Here is a 19,447-nt window from a genome sequence, read left to right as displayed (position 1 = left end):
AAAAAAAAAAAAAAAAATACAAAGGGAAGGGAAGGTGAGGGGAGAGGTGAGGGGAGGGGGAAAAGAAAAGAGAAAGAAAAGAGGGGAGAGGAGGGGAGGGGCAGAGAGGAGAGGGGAGAAGACAAAAGGAGAGAATAGAAGAGAAAAATCTTGTTGGTGTTTCTCTGGGGAAATTGTCTGTTCTGAGGCATGACCTGACTGAGGCTTAAATCAAGCCCACTTCTGCCGTGAGGGAGGGAAATGGGGAGGTACAGCATGCTGATTACCTGGAGCTGAAACCCAGTCCACCTAGATTTGCTATGGGACTTTGAGCACATTCTTTAACCCCTACCTGCCTTATAGATAAATTGGGAATGAAATGAGCCAATAAAGCTTGTTACACACAGTGTATGCATAATAAATTGGCCATTATATATAATTAACACCTGATATAGTCCAGATGCATCAAAAAGAGATTCTCAGATTCTCCTTGCCAGGGACTCCTGTGTAGGGGCAGGCTGCAGGCCAGGCATCACCCACAAACTCACCCTAGAGAGGCTGTCACCCCACTCTATAGGTTATCCCCCCCATTCGCTGAGATCCATCCCTTATCCTACAACTTGTCTTCACCTAGCAACACAACACACTGTCTCCTACCCACCCACTAGCCCCACACCACAGGCATTTTCAACTCCAGTAAAATAATTAATAGTTAAAAATTAATTAATTTTTTCTTGGCTCACAATACAAAAATGCAGATGGAAGAGAAGGGAGAGAAAGTAGAGAATGAGGGAGGGAGGAGCAGGCAGGGAGGAAAGGACACAGCAGCTCAGAGAGGAGCTCCCTGATCTCAAGCAGCCCATAACCCACCTCCAACCACCCATGCTGGGCTGCGACGATTTCGACTTACAATCTAAATGTCTCATTCCACTCAGGGTTGAGGGAGCACTTGATGGTTTTGGTCTTCTGCTTGCTCTCACTTTTGGGGTCAGGAATCAGTTTCAGTTTTACGTAGGGATCTGACAAGCCATTGGGGTCCATGGGTACAAGGTTTTTAGCATCTCTTACTAAAACAGAAAAAAAAAAAAAGCAGTTTCAGCGTTAGTAATGCTTAGAATGTTTAAGCACCAACCAACGATGGCTGTAGAACCTGTGGAAGTGTCCCTGGCATCATGCTTAGTTAAATGGGAATTTTAATTGTATCAACGCCAATAGCTTAAGAAGCATACAAAAGGAGATGAGCTGGTAAGAGATAAACTCTGTTCTATATTGGTTAAAAACTGATGGCCCACTTTCATACTGCTATCCCCACGCCACCCCTAAGTTGAACCGAAAATTCTCGAGACTGGCTTCCTTCATTCAACATAACATTTCCAAGGTTCACCACAACACAGTATGTACTTCACTCCTTTTTATGGCTGAATATTATTCTGTTGTATAGGCATCTCACATTTTGTTTATCCATTCATCAGTTGAGTTGTTTCTACTTTCTGGCTGTTTTGAATAGTCCTGCTATAAACATTCCTGTCCCAGACACAGAAGGTCACATACTGTATGACCCTATTGATAGGACACATCCAGAACAGGTAAATCTACAGACACAAAGTGGACTGCTAGTTGCCAGGGGGTGGGAGGGAGGAAGTCACCACCTCGTGATACAGGGCTTCCTTTAGGGCTAATGAAAATGTCTTAGAACTAGACAGAGATGATGGTCACACAACACTATGCATGTATTATAAATGTCACTGAATTCTACACTAAAAAACGGCTAATGGTTAATTTTATGTTGCGTGAATTTTACCTTAATTCAAAAAGAAAAAGATAAAAAAAAAAAGAAAGCAAATAGTTACCCTTTAAGCCAAGGTGGACCTATTGTTCATTTATCACCCATAATTGGCACTCAGACAACCCATAGAGAGAAGGCTGGAGAAATAACAGCAACATTACAGACTCCACCCCCAATTAATAACACCCTACGAGTTTATAAGACAACTTAGACAAGAAAAGGAATGAATCAGAGAATCAGCAATGTAGATGCAACTGGCCATAGAATGGATAAGGGAGAACAAAACATCGGACTGGAGAAACGTGAAGAAGTGAATTAGGAGTCGATTCAAAAGCCCGTAACACAGATAGTCAAGGGAAGGAGACCAAAAAAATGAGAGTTGAATAGCTCCTAAAGAGGATAAAGTGCCAACCATCTCATCTATGATAGAAAAATCCAGGGCAATATAGTCAATCCAAATGAAATCAAATTGCCGTTTTGGGGTTTTTTGTTTGAAGCCATCCCCTTGCCTCATCCTCCCAAGTACCTGGGACTGTAGGCACCTGCCACAATGTCCAGCTATTTTTAGAGATGGGGTCTTGCTCTTACTCAGGCTGGTCTTGAACTCCTGAGCTCAAGTGATCCACTTGCCTCAGCCTCCCAGAGTGCCAAGGATTATAGGTGTGAGCCATTGTGCCAGCCTTTAAATCAAACTATCTTCTAATGACTTCTACCAGGAATGCAAAGATGGTTCAATCTTAGGAAATCAATTTTTAATATATTCATCATATTCATAGGTCAATGAAGAAAACCATCAAATCATTGCAGTTATCTAGAAATAGCAGGAAATCTTCTTAACGGGATTAAGGCTATATGAAATAATAGCACCACAGTTCATGATAAATGCAATCCCATTAAAGACAGGAATAAGACAAAGATATCCATTACCATCGCCATTAATCAAGACTTTTTCATAGTGTTCCCTAAGTGCAATAAGACAATAAAAACAGGAGTTCTATAAATTCAAGAAGAAAAACAAATTAGAAAAAAATGAATATTGGAACGGAGAAGGTCAAGCACCCTCTCAATTCCTACAACCTCTGCTTCCACCAGATCAGAGTCATCGCCTCCCATGTTATACCCTGGACCTTATTATTCCACTAAGTTCAAGTGTGCCACTTGCTCAGCTTCAGTTTCATGTACCCCACTGTCTTACCCCCTTTCCTTTACCAATCAGCCCTTTGTACCCAATACATTCTCTCCATCTCTCTTTTTTCTCTTGCAATTACTCTGTTCATCCCCCAGCTTAGATTCCATGGTACATTATAACCTCTCCCTCGAAAAAGCCTTCATCTCCTTTGCCCCTCTTTCCTTCCATTTTATTGATCTGGCAAACCCTCAAACCTATTTAAATTCAAATATCTGCCTTTTATTTTCCTATGCCCAAACAGCTGACTATTGCCAAAAAACAATAGGATTGATTTGCCTAAAATCATATAGCTAATAAGGTGTCGGTACTAAATAAAGGAGATGGGAAAATAAAGGAGATGGGTGGAGTATTAGGATGCAAGTAGTAACTTATTCTGCACTGACATTTTTCTGTATTTCAGCAAAATGGCACTTTCTTCCCTTTATCCACAGGGCAAATTCCTCCTCCATCTCCGCTTGCAAGTTGTAGTTCATTCTTGCACCAAAAGCAGCAAGCTTTTCCTCTTCTGCCTTAATTAGTTAACTTCAACAAGCAAGTCTGTACTATGTGCTAAGCCTTCTGCTAGACACTGGTGATGCAAGGGACAAAATAAGATGTTGATCCTGTCCCCAAGGAGTATGTAAAAATGTATTTAAAATATAATTGATTTCTAATCAGAGAGTAACCAGGCTGTACAGTGTCAGGGATGCAGAGGTACAAGATGTCAGGGTCTGCACCTTATCTAGCAGTTACTTCCCACGTTTGAACCTCAATTTCTTGATCAATAAAATGGCTTGTTACAAGAGTAGAATTAGATAAAGAACATTCATGTTTAAGACAGAATCCAGAACTTAGAAAATATTCAATAAATAAATGTTAACTATATCACTGTTATTCCACTATTACATAAATTTTATATATAATTATACAAATACATTAATTATATTACTGCTATTTCATTATTATTATTCACATTCAGTGCCCTCTTTCACATTTGCCCATATTTTTTATGAAAACTTAACCACTTCCCCACGTCAAACGCAACAACTTGTGTTTTTCTTCTTGAGAACAATGCATTCAACCCTTCCACAGGAATACTTAAAGAAAAGTGTTTCTTAAACCTTAGTGTGCGTAAGACTCACTCACAGGGCTTGTGAGACACAGATTCCTAGAACTGCCCCCTGCCCCTACACCCTGCCCCCCCCCCCCGGCCGATTCTGATATCAAAAGTCCGGAGTGAGACCTGCTCATTTGCTTTTCAACCACATCCTCTGTGATGCTGATACTGACAGTTCATAGGACACACATTAAGTCATGTGGTTCTAGAGATTAACAATTTCTTGTACTTCCCCCATGGAATACAATCTCCAACTGTTACTTTCTCTTGTCTCTTAAGCCTTCCAAGAAAAATAGCATGTGCCTGTTTCTAGGCTGAAATCTTGGAATGACACATCTATCACCTAGTGCGCTGCATAAACACATGATCTGAGACACCCTGAAGTGCCAGAAACCTGTCTGTCTGGTTGATTAGCAACACATATGCAAGTGGGAACAGCTCATCTTTCTTCCTTCTGGTAATCCCACCCCCTCCAATCCCCCACCACACATGAGGATAGTCATTGGGGAAAAAAAATCTTTTGTAAGTTTAGAACTTCACGGCTCTTTGCAGGACAAGTGTGTTATGCTCTGGAGCTGCTCGCTTCAAGACTAATGATTTGGGCTTTTTTTTTTTTTTTCTTGAGACAAAGTCTTACTGTGTCACCCTGGGCAGGCAGAGTGTCGTGGCATCATCATAGCTCACAGCAACCTCAAACTCTTGAGCTCAAGCAATCCTCTTGTCTCAGCCTTTTGAGCAGCTGGGACTACACGTATGCACCACCATGGTGAGTTAGTTTTTGTTCTTTGTTTTCTCCTATTTTTAGTAGAGATGGGGGTCTCACTTTTGTTCAGGTTGTTCTCAAACTCCTGAGCTCAAATAATCCACCCGCCAGAGTGATAGGATTATAGGCGTGAGCCACACTGTGCTGGCCCCAAGACTAATAGTTTAAGAATGACCTTTCCTTGTGCATCTACCAGAACCAAACATTTTTTTTTTTTAAAGAGACAGAGTCTCTGCCCTTTTGAGTCTATCCTCTTACCAAAGGGTCCAAAAAAGTCTGTGGAAAGGGATGGAGTGGAATTGACTTGGGGACTGTTTGCATTCACATCTCTAAGAGCTTTGACTACTAAAACCACTCTATCATGAGCAGCTGACAGTAGCTTCAGGCTAAGATCCAAAGGGCTGTCCCTCCTGAAGCTTGTCAAAGTCATGTTTCCCAGCAGTAAGAGAGCCACAAATATATCAGGGAAGCAAATCTCTCTAGACCACACTTGGCGAGACCGACTTTGATTTTTCTTGATAAATGTTTCTTTACTATCTTTGTTGAAATCCAGCCAGCCCAGATGGTACAAATGCTTCACACAAAGCAGAAATAGCAAACTTTCCCCCTGGTGGAAGTTTGCTAAATGTACAAGAGAAGAGTGTCCTGGTCCGGAGATCATTGCTTCGACTCAGATGTGGGTCTGGATGGGGTGTAAGGGCTCGCTGTTTCCATCAAAGGGTCTTCAGAGTAGACAAGCACCCTGCATTGTGGCGAAAGTTACCTAAGACACTGCTGGCTCCATAAAATGATACCATTGAATGTTAACTCTTTCCCTAAGAATGGTTCTTCACCAAGAACTTTCTAATTTTTTTCTTTCCAACATATAATACAATTAGCAGCTGGAAAATGCTGAATAATTACACCGCTGTCATACCTTGATCCCACATGGTATGAATCAGGAGTGTATCTTTATTAGTTTTTTTTGGAGGGTGGGGGATAGAGTCTAGTTCTGTCTCCCAGGCTAAAGATCAGCTCATCATAGCTCACTGCAGCCTCCACCTCCTGGGTTCATACCATCCTCTTGCCTCAGTCTTCTAAACAACTGGGACTGCAGGTGTGTACCACCATGCCCAGGTAGTTTTCTTTTGTCTTTCATAGAGATGAAGTCTCACGACATTGCTTAGGCTGGTCTTTTACTCCTGGACTCAAGCAATCCTCCCACCTCAGCCTCTCAAAGTGGTAGGATTTCAGCATGACCCACTGTGCCTGTCCTATTAACTCCTTTCTCAACATACCAAGTCTCTATTTGTTCTCACTGTGTGTCCTCAGAACAGTAATTCAAAACAACACCCACTATCGTGTAGTTTGAGGATCTGTGAGATGACAAAAGTAGGAAGTAGCCAGAGTGCACATCAGTGGAGAAAGGAGTAAATAGTTTATTCATACTGAGAAGTACCCGGCCCGTGCTGGTGATCCTGGGCTACCTATATGCACTAACATGTCGAAAAAAGAGAGATGAAGAGACATGACTGATTGCAATACAAAGCCTCTTTTGTTTAAGAAAAAGGTATGAGGGTGGCACCTGTGGCTCAGATGAATAGGGCACTGGCCCCATATGCCGGAGGTGGTGGGTTCAAACCCAGCCCTGGCCAAAAGAAAAAAAAAACTGCAAAAAAGAAAAAGGTATGAGAACAGTCGTGACTGGATTAATGAAATTTGGATTACACTAACATTAGCTCCAGGTTACACTTCGCATTTGGATAATCATACTAGGCATATGTAAAAGAATGTTTTGGGAGACACAGCCTGAAGTGGTCAGGGATAAATGGGAACCATGACCCCAACTGAACTCCCAGGTAGATCAGAAAAAAAAAAAAAAAAACGCACATATGTAGGAATATGGGGCAAGGTATAAACAATTAGTAAATGAGACAGCATATGTAGAAATTACTTGCACTATTCTTGACAGCTTTCTATAAATTTGAAATTTTACTTAAATAAAGAATTTAAATTAAAAGGCCCTCCAAGTCTTCAAGAGAAAAGTACAACAAAATACATTTTCTTCAAGGTCACAGATGAATGTCAATAGACAGAAAAGAGTCTGGAAGGATATAACCCAAATTGATTTAAGCTAACAGTCACATCTCAGGAGGAGGCGTAAGAACCTGGTTTGAGTGCTATTAGCTTTATCTGTCACATTCTAAGTTTCTGACAAAGAGAATGCGTGCATGTATTGTGTCATTAAAACTTAACTAAAAAATTCAGATGTGTATCAGTGGTTTCTGGCCTTCAAGGACCCCATCTTGTTCCCCCAGAGACTTCCCAGAGCAACTGAATCTGCAGAGTCATGCCTTAAAAACATTTGATCTGAATGAGCCCCACAGTGAATAACACACAGACCCAGGATGGCCACACTGAGATAAGACGGACACCCTCAGCACATGCCCCCTAACATCAAACTGGGGTTAGAAGCAGACACACTCAACAGGTGAAACATTTCAGAGCCATCAACCTATCATTGTTATCCTGTCCCACCCCTCCTCTGTTCTAGTCACCTCCTGGTGGCCAGTGGTTCATCTGGGCCTTTGGTTAACCTCCCTACCCTGCCACCCTTTCTTAAGTTGGAAGCTTCTTTAGACCTTTCTCTCTAATCTAGAATAGTGTCCCTTCAATTCCTTCTCACTATTACTTCTTCTAACCCCAAGCTCCTTTGATGGACACTGTGGCCACTGTGAGCCCTCGGAATCCCCTTCCCAGTCCTCACAACGTGCCAAGCTGTGCAGCCTCGTCTGATGGGCTCTGATGACAAACCCAGCAAACAGGGGTCTGTGGACAGCCCGCATGCAGCATCTAAGTCATCCCAGGCATGTCATGGCCCCAAAGGCTCCTACAACAGCTGGCTTCCTGTCACTGCTGGCAGGGGTACAGTTATCACACATCTAATTATCTGTGTTGAGACAGGCTTCCAGCTGGGCTTGTCACGGTGTTTGACGAGAAGAGAGCCTGTCAGGCCACAGCAAGGGAAACAACCATGCAAAGCTTGTGCCGGTGAATCAGGAACCAAACGAACAGTGACTGGACTCAAGAGTCAGGCAGGCCCGGGTTTGAATCCCACCTCTTGGCCATGACTCTCACTAACTGGGTGATCTTAGTCAACTGACTTTTGAGCCTCAGTTTCCCTGTCTCTAAAATGATCACAAAACTACAGACAACTCAGAGCGGCCGTAGGATAATAAGGAAGATGACCATCCATCCCTATTTGCCTAGGACAATCTCAATTACACTTGTTGCCCTTTCACTCTCAAAAGAGTTCGAGTTTTGACAATAATTTACATGATCCCCCTAATCAGAGAGGATGATAGCATCAAAGTAAGGCATACGGCAGAGGCTCAACGGGTGTTGGTTTTTTTCCTCCTTCCAGAGAATTTAGACCACATTAGTCCATAAAGTTCGTGTTCAACTCAGAAACAGTTTAATATGTATCTTGATTGTTATACAAGAGTGTCCATAAAGTTCGAGTGTGATTTAAAATTTTAAGTTTGGATAAAATTTTGAATTGCACGTGAACTTTATGGACACCCTTATGTAACAATCAAGATACGTTTCAGGGCTAGGAGAGCATCCCTCCAGTGTGATTTTCATACATGTACAAATGAATCTTGGAGGAGGTCACGTGAGAATGAATGACAGGTGATCTGCAGCCAAACCTGGTAAATCCACCATTTCTTCTCACGACTTCATCTCCATTCCAGTGTCGGTGCTCCGAGTGTCACCTGCATGGCCTCTCCTGTGAACTCACCATTCATCTTTTTTTTTTTTTTTAAACACATCCAGATTGTTGCCATCCAATGATCTTTTTTTATTTTTCAAAACAGAACTTATTTTGGTAGTAAAGAATTAAAATATGAGCGTGACGGTAAAAAATAATATAGAAAAATATTTAAAATCTGCAACAGTAATTCTTAAAATTAGATAAGCACTGGAGTTTATGCTCAACTTCTACTTGAAACATGAATCAGCATTTTAAATGTACCAAGTGCACTGGAAAAAAACATGTACTGACAATTTCAACTAATTGTTATAATTCAAAAATAAGTTTATATAACTGGTCTGGCCCTTTTGAAAATGTTAAGTACAAATCTTGGAGATGCATTCTTTGAAGTCGACCTCAAACAGACTTATAAATCTACCATCCAACACAAGGTTAAGCCTTTACTAATCCATCCTTACAATTAGATAAACACAGAGAATATGTGTACTTTTTGGAGGAAACAAAGTGAGATATTACATTGGTATAAAAGCTGGTAAAAGGGTTTTTAATCCAGACACTAAACACAGCTGACAAGTTTTATCCATCTCTTTCTCAAAGTTTTACTTACAACTAACATACAGGTATTATTTGTATGTAGAACATACAAAAAGAAATCAGAAGAAGTTTGGATAAAGAAGATAGTGAAAGCTTCAGGAAAATATTGTTAACAGTTTGCAGAATAAGATGATCTTCTCGGGGAAGAATCGTGTTAACACAGCAGCACTATATTCACCAGGATCTCCCAGTGGGCTAGTCGTGTGCCAGGAAGCCAGACCTTCTGGCTGCTCACAGCATCACTCAGCTTCCCTTTATTCATCAGGAGGTGGCTCTTGAACTTCAATCCATCACCCTCAGAAAGCCGGAAGTCAACCAGTATCTTCTCATCCATTTTTACCAAATTCACTTTGAAAATGAGTTTATTGTTTCTCCTATCACTTATTGATACAGTAACCTGAACCATGTAATTCTTCTTCGAAATTTCAAGCATTGATAAGATTTATCTGCATCCAATTTGGTAAAGAATCGTGTCATTCTTTTGACCAGGTGCTGCCAGGGGTTCTGTGAGGGTCCTGGGGTGCCAAGGAAGGGCCTATTTAGAAGCATATGATCAGTACATGTGGGTTGGGAAAAACTGGTTCCTGTACCAGTTTATCAATATATGAGGGACTGGGATCCCATAAAGACAGACCTGTCCATGGTTCTGGCTGGAAACTGGAGCACTTGACATTTTTCTTCACTAGAAGAACTCGGATAGAGAGAAGTTCCAAACTGGATTGAAGAATCCACTGGGAGACCCTGACACATCATCTGAAGTGACTGAAGTGACTTGGGGCCTCTCTGCCCCTTTCTAGAGGGGTTCACTGTGCCATCTATCTTTTTTGATATGTGAGACGGTAATTCTTGCTGATGGATTCTCAACTAGGATTTTATGCAGCAGAGCTAGAGAAGCAGAACTGATTTTTTCCCAAGGGTTGAGGTATGTTTTTTTGCTTGTTTGTTTTTTCCTTTCCAATCAGAATATTCCTGACAACTCCCACTGGGCTGGTCCCATGGCAATTCTCCAGCCAACGCAGGAAGCAGCACTGTTCCGCTGGACCAAACATCAACTGTTTCTATGTGGAATTCTTTTCTCTTCAGAAGTTCTGGAGCCCCTAGGTGAAGTACCACACATCTTATCCAACAAATGTTCTTGATTATTATGTTGAAACATTGCTGCCAAGCCAAAGTCAGAGACTTTAAGGTTATCGCATTCATCCAATAGGAGATGTTCTGGTCTCCTAAGACCAGAAAAGGTGAAGTGCAATAGCTAACACACCAAAGAAGCCATTCTGTCTCCGTGGGCACCCTCTCCCAGAGTTTGCACCAAGTCCTGGCCTCCCACAAAAGGCGCTACCACGACTCCTCCCAGCACCACGCAGGGTGTCCTTTGCCAGCCACAAACACAGCACTTTTCCCGCCAAAACCCCATCCAATGATCTTTTATCCTTTTGACTCTCTGCTCCTGTATGCTAATGTTTTTTAATCACATCAAACTCTCCAGTTCTTCAACTCTTTCTTCTATCCCAGTGATTTTCAACCGGTGTGCCAGGAACACTGGGGTGCCATGAGAGGATGTCAGGTGTGCCTTGAAAATTTTTACAGATCATTAAATTATTTTTAAAGAAGTTGGGAGGGTGATTGGTGGGATCACACCTATGGTTCATCTTATAAGGGTACATGTGAATCTTTCTAAATGTAGAATATAAATGTCTTAACACAATAACTAAGAAAATGACATGAAAGCTATGTTAACCAGTTGGATGAAAATATTTCAAATTGTATATGAAAACACCACACTGTACCCCATGACAGTATTAATGTATACAGCTATGATTTAATAAAAACAAAAAAAAGAAGTTCAAAACCATAAGTATGTTCCTTTTATACTTTTTTTTTTTTTATCAATATAATTTAAGTGTGCTGTGGAAGTTTAACTATAGGTTCAAGTGTACCGGGATATAAAAAAAGGTTGAAAAACACCGATGTGTTCCATTGGTACAACTGCTTTTCCCAACCCTGCTCCAGTAGAGAAGCCTTTTGATCACTTTTGATCAGGGCTTAAATGTCTTTACTTCTCTGTCACTTTTAACATCATCCTCCCTGCATACCGCTGACCATCAGGAATACTGGCCTTAGAGTGTTCCCAGAGGACGACATCCCACACAGGGACTTTATGTTTCCATATACTCATGGTCTCCAGTCACAACCTGGCCCCACACACTGCCTGCTGACCATACGGGGTGTCCCTAGTCCACTCCCTTTCCCATTCTCTACAAAAGCAATTTCAAGATTATGCAATTCTTTTGTCTTTCTCTTTCTTTCTCTCTCTCTCCTCTCTCTTTCTTTCTTTCGATAGCTCACTGCAACCTCAAACTCCTAGGATCAGACAATCCTCCTGCCTCAGCCTCCCAAGTAGCTGGGACTATAGGCATGCTCCAACATTTCCAGTTATATTTTTTTCTAGTTTTAATAGAGATGGAGGTCTCACTCTTGTGTAGGCTGGTCTTGAGCTACTGAGCTAAAGGGATCCTTCCACCCAGCCTGCCAGGCTTATAGGTGTGAGCCGCCATCCCTTCCCTCAAGATTGCAATTTTTAAGGCTCTCATCTGACACCTATCTCTTTCTCTCTTATCTAATGGTCTTCTTTATTATATGTTTTTGTCATTAACTTCTAGTTCTAGTTTTCATCAGAAAATGTGGGCTGAGCAATTTCTGGGGATATAGTGGGGAAAATTTAATAAGGTTTCTCTAGCAAGTTAATATATCACCAATTTTTATAGATATGTAAAAAAGAAAGTAATTCTCTTAGAGAATGCATCAGGGCTCCAGATAGAGATATTTGATGTTCATTTTAATTATATTCTTTAAGTTTCTATATACCTTTTTAAATCTCGTTTTGTCTCTCAAAGACTGACAAAGAATGCTTTTAAAGCCCTCCTGTTATGTCACTCTGATTACAAGTCCTTTGTTGGATTTGTGATGTGAAAACCCTTTCCTTCCATCATGCAGTTTGTTCTTTCATTCTATAACACTGTCTTATGCAGAACAAAAATGTTTTAATTTTAATGTAGTCTGACTTAGGATTTTTTCCTTTTGTAATTCATCTTTTTAATGCCATGTATAAGAACTCTAATTCCAGAATTTTATAAAAATTTCATAAAATTTTTCTCTTGTGTTTTCTAAAATTTTATACCTTTATATTTTACATTTTGATCTATGATCATTTTATTTTTCTTAGCGCCACCTCAGCCTCCCCCAAATGCTAGGATTACAGGCTTGAGCCACTGTGCCCAGTCCAAGATGCACTTTGAGTTAATTCTTCTACAAAGTGTCAGGTGGAGACCAAGGTTCATTTTGTTTATATGTCTATTTTTTCTTTCTTCATCAATATCATACTAAACTTGATTGCTAAAGTTTTTTGTTTGTTTGTTTGTTTGTTTGTTTGTTGAGACAGAGCCTCAAGCTGTCACCCTGGGTAGAGTGCTGTGGCATCATAGCTCACAGCAACCTCCAGCTCCTGGGTTTAAGCAATTCACTTGCCTCATCCTCCCAAGTAGCTAGGACTACAGGCTCCCGCAACAACACTCGGCTATTTTTTGGTTGTAGTTGTCATTGTTGTTTGGCAGACCTGGGCTGGGCTCAAACTTGCCAGCTCTGGTGTATGTGACTGGCACCTTAGCTACTTGAATTACAGGCACTGAGCCGATTGCTAAAGTTTTATATATTAAATCTTAAGAGTGGGTACTGATTCCTCCAACTTTATTCTTCACCTTAAAAATAGTTTTGATCCTTCTGGTTTCTTTGCCTTTCTTATTTTAGGAGGGGAGTCTATAGCCCCAAGACCATGTGAGCCCCTCCAGATCCCTAAATGTGTCCCCTTGACAGAATCCAAACTTCACAGAACAAATCTCTATAAAATCTGAATTCAGTCAAAAGCCACACTCAAGGATTTAGAAGGCCACACGTGGTCTCAAAACTGTAGGGTGCAGAATCTTTAAATCCATGAACATGGTATATCTCTGCATTTATTTGGGTACGCTTTGATTTCTTTCAGTGTTTTGTAATTTTCAGAATACAGATTCTAGATGTGTGTTTTCAGATTTACACATAAATATTTCATTTGTTTTGGAGCTATTGCAAATGATACATTTTTAAATTTTGTTTTCTAATTGTTAAAACAGTAGAACCTCTATAAGTTGACCACCCAAGGGACTGTAACAAACTGGTCAACATAACAGAGGCCATCCACATTAGGGAACTAGGCCTACTATACCTGATACGTATATGTGGTGTGTGTCTGGTCCATGAAAATTAGGTCAATTTAAGGAGGTGGTCAGTGTAGGAAGGTGGAGGTCCTACTATATATAAAAATATAATTGATCTTTTGTGCTAATCTTGTATCCGGCACCCTAGCTAAACTCACTTATTAATTCTCATAATTTTTGACAGATTCATATGGATTTTCTACATAGGTAATCATGTTTTCTATTTTCCTATGGACAGTTTTTATTTCTTTCCAATACATATGCCTTTTATTTATTTTTCCTGTTTTATTGCATTGGCTAGATATTCAGTATGTTGTCAAATAGGACTGGTGAGTGTGGATAATCTTGTTTTGTTTTATAGCTTAAGGGGAAAGCATGCAGTCTTTCCTCCTAAGTTCATCATTAAGTACACAATAGGTTTTTGGAAGGTATCTTTTACCAGGTCAAGGAAATTCCTTTCCATTTCTAGTGTGTGAAGAACTTTCATCATGATTTACTATTGAATCTTATCAAGTGTTTTCTCTACATTAACTGAATTGTTTGCTGGTTTTTGTTTTTTTACATTCTTAACATGGTACCTCCCTTTGATTGGGTTTTATTGACTGAACTAACCTTGCATTATGAAGATAAAACTCATTTGGTTGGGAGATACTATTCTCTTTATATATTGCTAATATTTTGCTGAAGATATTTACATTTATGCACACAAGGGATATTTGTTTGTATTTTTCCCATACTTTATTTTTGAGAGAGACAGATATCACTATGTTCAGGATGTTGTTCAGTTGCTATGCACAAGTGCAATCACAGCTCACTGCAGCCTCAAACTCCTGGCCTCAAATGATCCTCCAGCCTCAGCCTCCCTAGTAGCTGAGAGTACAGGTATACACCATCACACCTGGCCTCTTGCACTACTTTTGTCTGGTTTTGATATGAAGGTTAATAATTTGCCTCATAACTTAAGTTGAGAAATGTTCCCTCCCCTCCCTTTTTGGAAAAACTGGTGTTTCTTCTTAAAGTGTTTGGTGGACTTCACCAATATAAATTTCACTTTAAGGACTTCTTTAGCTGGATTTCACAAAGTTCAATGTGTTGTGTTTTCATTTTCTTTTAGCTCAAAATATTTTTTAATTTCCCCTGAGACTTATTCTTTGAACTGAACTATGGATTCTTTAGAAGTTTTCTCTTTAATTTCCATATTTTCCCAAACGCTCTACTCCCATGATTTTAGCTGCTACCTAGATACTGACAACTCCCACCCACACCTCTTCACTGAGCTTTAGAACCATATGTACAACTGTCTACTGGCTATCTTGTACTGAATGTCCCGTAGGTATGCCAAATTCAAAATGTCCAACAATATTTATTTCTTTGCTCCCTTTCTTTCAGTGTCAGTCTTAGTGAGTATTTAACCATCCTCCCACTATCCAAGTGAGAATCTGGAAATCACCCTTGTCTCCTTCCCTTGGTGCAATCTAAGACTATGTATTGTTTCTTCTGCCCCCTTAGCACTTTGTGTACCTGAGCCCTTCTTGCTAGCCATCCTGCTACCACCTTAACAATAATAATTGTGTCATAAGGCTCTTGTGATTATCAAGTTCTATCTGAAGCTTTGTATTGTGCCTGGCAGGTGACGAGCGATTCACACACAGCAGCTATCCATATGGCTGCTGCTTGGGCACTCATTTTTCCTCTCCTGGTAGAATTAAATATCCTCCTGATTGGTTTTTAGCCTCAAGTCTCACGCAGCCCTTTCTTTACTCGCTACCAAAGCAATCTTTCAAAAACTCAAATCTCATCATATACTTCCCAAACAAAAAGGTTTCACAGTTTTAGAAAATCCATGATTAATGTTATTCACTATAAAACCAGGTTAAAGGAGAAAAACTATACAATTATCTCAAAAATGACCAAAAAAGGCAACTGACAAACAACTCAATAATCATTCCCTCTTATTTAGAAAAACAGGAATAGATGTATGCTTCCCCTGACATAATAAACATATCAATGGCTTTCATCATGCTTACTGGTAAAATTCTAGAGGCATATTTAGGCCACAAATGAACCATGCCTGCTATCACCACTATAATTTAACATTGTTCTAGAGGTACCAACCAGTGCAATTACATAAAAGAAAAGTATAAGAGGCTTAGATTTGGGGAAAGAGAACACAAAATTAGCTAGTATTGTGTAAACTGTATCTTAGAGAAATTCTTCAAAGCTTCTGGTGTGTGTGTGACTGATGCCATTTTTCTGGTTTGAAACCCTGATCAATTTTTTTCCCATTTCTAATCTCTTAGTCATTTCAGTGGGAATTTGGAAGAAGGAGACATTAAATATATTGTCTTGATTGAGCATGAATTACTTTTTTAATTAGAAATGAAATATTACTCTAAATCTCAGAGAAAGAAATCACTGTGTGATGGGAAGCCGATCTTGTGCACATTATTCTTCACAAACTGGAACTGGATACAGTTTGGATGCCCCAAGATTCAGTCCAGCTGATTCCCCTGAGATCTGAGCCTGGGCATCGCTGCCAAAACCAGGTAACTTTTGTGCTCTGTAACTGGGTTTTCCTTGGAACCGGGTACTTGGAAATCTGGGGAGTTTCACTAAACCTGTTTAGTTTCCCTGGTCATTCAGACAATTCCCAGGGCTGTTTGGCACCTACGTTGACTCCACAACCACAACCCCACAGGTCCAGGTCTCACCAGCCCCAGTCTCGTCATACACATTCCTGGCATTCCTCAGTGGCATGGGCAATGTCACTGCTGGGTTCCTCTGGGGATACAACACTTGTTCCTTACAGGGCAGAGCACTTAGGGCTCACAGATAGAGGAAGAGCTCTTCAGACCAGCTTGGAAAAACAAGATTAAACTCTCCCCGCATGCACATCTGTTCCTCTCAGGTTGGCCCTGAGGGTCTTTCCTTATGCCTAGGACAGATGGTTTAGGAGTAAGGCATGCAAAAAATTAGCTTTGTTTCTTGTCTGGAGACCACCTCATGCCTTTAGTTGAGTGAAAACAAAGACAGATGAGGTTTACCACTTCCTCACTCACATCCCAAGGCCCCACCCTTGTCTGGGGGCTGCGTAAAAGTAGCATGAAGCGCCAGGCAGGCAGTGTTCTACCCTCCACAGCAGCGGCTGCTGACATGGCTTTGGGCACTGCTATGCAATGTGATTATTTCTAAAGATGTGACATAAATACTAACATGGGGGCCCTGGAGCTGTGGAGTCGCTACTTGGCAGCTTAATTTGGACATTCAATCAAAACTGTCTGTCTGCAGCTTTGCAAAACCCAAGCAGCAAGGGCTAGCAGCCCCGCAATCTGCTCCGTGAAAACGCTAAGTGATGGGTTTAATTTCCAGAGGCTTGGGACAAAAGCCTCCCCAGCTCGGAGGGAGGCAGGCTTAGCTCCCTTCTCTAGAGAAACGGGACATATTTTCTCTTACCTTCCATGGGCTTTCTGCTTTGATAGAAGAGCCCTGTCTACATTAACTACCTCACTGAATCATGGAATTAGAAGAATTTTAAAAAACTGATGGCCATATTCTGACGCCATGGTCCCCAGGCAGTCAGAGGAAAGGGCTATCATTTGAAGATACGTTTTCTGTTTCTTCTACTACTGTTCAGGGGTAGTGGGGGAAAGAAAGTGTTTGTTAGAAGTCCCAGCAGAGGAATGTCTCCTCCTTAGGTACTGTGAAACTTCCTCAATGGCACAGAAGCACCAAAAGAAAGAGAATTTTCCTGCTGGACCCATTCATCCTAAATGAATAGATGGGGAGATAGATGGAATAAATAGGTTGGGTGGGTAGGCAAATGGATGGATGGGTGGGTGAATGAATGGATGGATGGGTGAGTGAGATGGATGGGTGGGTGGGTAGATGGATGGATGAATGGGCTGGATGGATGGAGGATTAAAGTGATGGGTCTTAAGCAGCATGAAGGAAATTGTCATCACTCCCACTTTCGTTTTGTTATAATTTTACCAAACTATCCATAGCCATACCTTAAGATACCTCTCCACCTCCTCCCATTTTTTACTACTATGTATGTACACACACACACATGCACAATATTCAAGATACTTTTATATGCCACAGCCCAGGCACTAGCTAGCCAGTACTGATGCTGTTCTAAGCATTGGAACAGGCTCCTGGAGGTCTCTGATACAGTAAGTGTTAACTTTAGCTTCTGGGCTGTGGGGAGGTCCAGGGAGGATCCCAGGAGAGAAGGAGGGCCATAGCTATTTGCCAGCTGGTACAGAAGCACTGCTTGAGTGTTCCAGAAGAATGTCTAACTGCCCTCAGACCCTGATGCAGATCCAATGACCGTCTATAAAAGGGGCACACAGTTGAGACAGGGAGAGTTCTAGCACAGTCCCCTACCTCTGCCTAACATTCCAAACTCTGCTCAGACAGAGACAACCCTTCTGGGGACCCTGTCCACCAGCAGACACTGTACTCCAGCTCCCTGAGAGCGAGCCCTTCCTGCAGGTTAAAGGACAAGCTGAAAGCACCCACGTGGCGAGGTAACATGCTGAAGTTTTAAGTCTGTGTTTCTCCCTCTTCAAACTTCCTTGAATTCTGTCACTTATACCCTGAGGCCCCTCCCCCTAGACCCTGCAGCTAGACCTGAGTCATCACTGCCTTAGGGAGAAAACTGTCAAGGTACAACTGAACAACAAAGGCAGCAAGTTCTTGACTCTTCGGTCCTGAAAGCCTCTGTCTCCACTTTCCCTCCATCAGACCTCAAAAGCCTTGGCTCCAGAATGACAGAGAGAACAGACGAAGAGCAGATAATCTCTTTCTCTGCTCCACAGTTCTGTCCCTCTGCTCCCCATACTCAGAGTTAGCCGCACCCTTCCCCTCCCTCAGCCAGAAAAACGCCAATGAAAATGCTTCAGGAAGCCGATGTCCAGAAACATCCCCAGCCTGCCTGTCCTGGAGAGATGCTGAGACCAAACCCCAAATGGGCTTAGCTGGGGCATCTAAACAAGACACACACAAGCTTTGACATGCTCAGAACAATGGCCCTTTCCCTCACACCATGACTGAGAAGGCCCACTGCAGAGAGCAGTCCTCAGAGGTTGGTCTCCAGACCAGGGACGCCAGTGTCACCGGGGAATGTATTAGAAATGCATATTCTCAGACTTCACTGAGCTCTCCTGGATCAAGGATGGAGCCCAGCAACCTGTATTTTAACATGCCCTCTAGATTATTCTAATGCATCCTCAGATATGAGAACTGCTGGGTACAGAACAGAAATGGGGTGATAGTTCACGGAAAGGAGAGGAGGCCAGTCCAGGGACAAAGGGGAGTTTATTCAAGAAAAGAACGGAGCTGGGGAAAGAACCAGAGTTAGCCTGACCTTTCCCAGTTCCAGGTGTCTTTATCAAGCTTACGAAGCAAGAATAGCAAGTATGTGGGTATAAAAAGCCATGGAAGGCCTACCTCCTGCTGAGCCCCCACTCCCCCCCCAGCCAGGGTGGCAAGTCCAAGCCCTGCAACATTCCAGGAATGACTGCCCTGCCATACTGTGGAGATGGGAGGCTTTAACCATTGTTATTCACCTCTGGAGAACCTCGGCCTGGGCCATTGTTCCGTGGTTTGACCTGTGGCTCAATTCATTTGGCTTCTTGGTCAAATGTCTCTAAATGGCTACCTCACTACAATGGTCATGCTTATGCTAAGAGGGTGTCTAAGGTTTAAGGAGCCCTTTCCCAGAACAACCACTGCTTTGGAGAACTAGTGTTGTCCAAAAGAATTTTCTGAAATAACAGAAAGGTTTGCTGTCCAATATAGCATCCACTAGCCACGTGTGGCTATTGAACACTTGGAAGATTCAGTGTGTCAGAAGAACTGAGTTTTTCGATAAGCGGAGCCAAGATGGCGAACTGCAGCCAGTTTTTTACAGAAGCTCCTGTCCAGAAGGAGGCTGAAAGGACAGAACCTTAGCAAATTAGCTGATGGTTTGGAGCAGAGACAAGAGAGAAGATTGAAGAGTGCACTTCAACCTTCCTGAGGCGAGCTGCG

General features: G+C 41.7%; 1 protein-coding gene and 1 pseudogene across 3 annotated transcripts in view; both read right to left on the bottom strand.

Annotated features, from left to right (window-relative positions):
- Nucleotides 1-19,447, bottom strand: part of PRKCB (protein kinase C beta) — a 328,830-nt gene that overhangs the window by 101,576 nt on the left and 207,807 nt on the right. For all 3 annotated transcript variants that reach the window (XM_003795734.2, XM_003795735.3, XM_023516740.1), the window contains exon 6: nucleotides 890-1,046. In XM_003795734.2, coding sequence (XP_003795782.1) covers nucleotides 890-1,046 — 157 coding nt within the window. The remainder of the gene's footprint in view (nucleotides 1-889; nucleotides 1,047-19,447) is intronic.
- Nucleotides 9,316-19,447, bottom strand: part of LOC111727166 — a 17,566-nt pseudogene continuing 7,434 nt past the window's right edge.

Source organism: Otolemur garnettii, unplaced genomic scaffold (genome assembly GCF_000181295.1).
Source record: "Otolemur garnettii isolate 467f Iridium unplaced genomic scaffold, OtoGar3 scaffold00096, whole genome shotgun sequence".
Classification (NCBI taxonomy): domain Eukaryota; kingdom Metazoa; phylum Chordata; class Mammalia; order Primates; family Galagidae; genus Otolemur; species Otolemur garnettii.
Note: the sequence above shows the minus strand (reverse complement) of the source record. Positions and strands in the feature narration are given on the sequence as shown.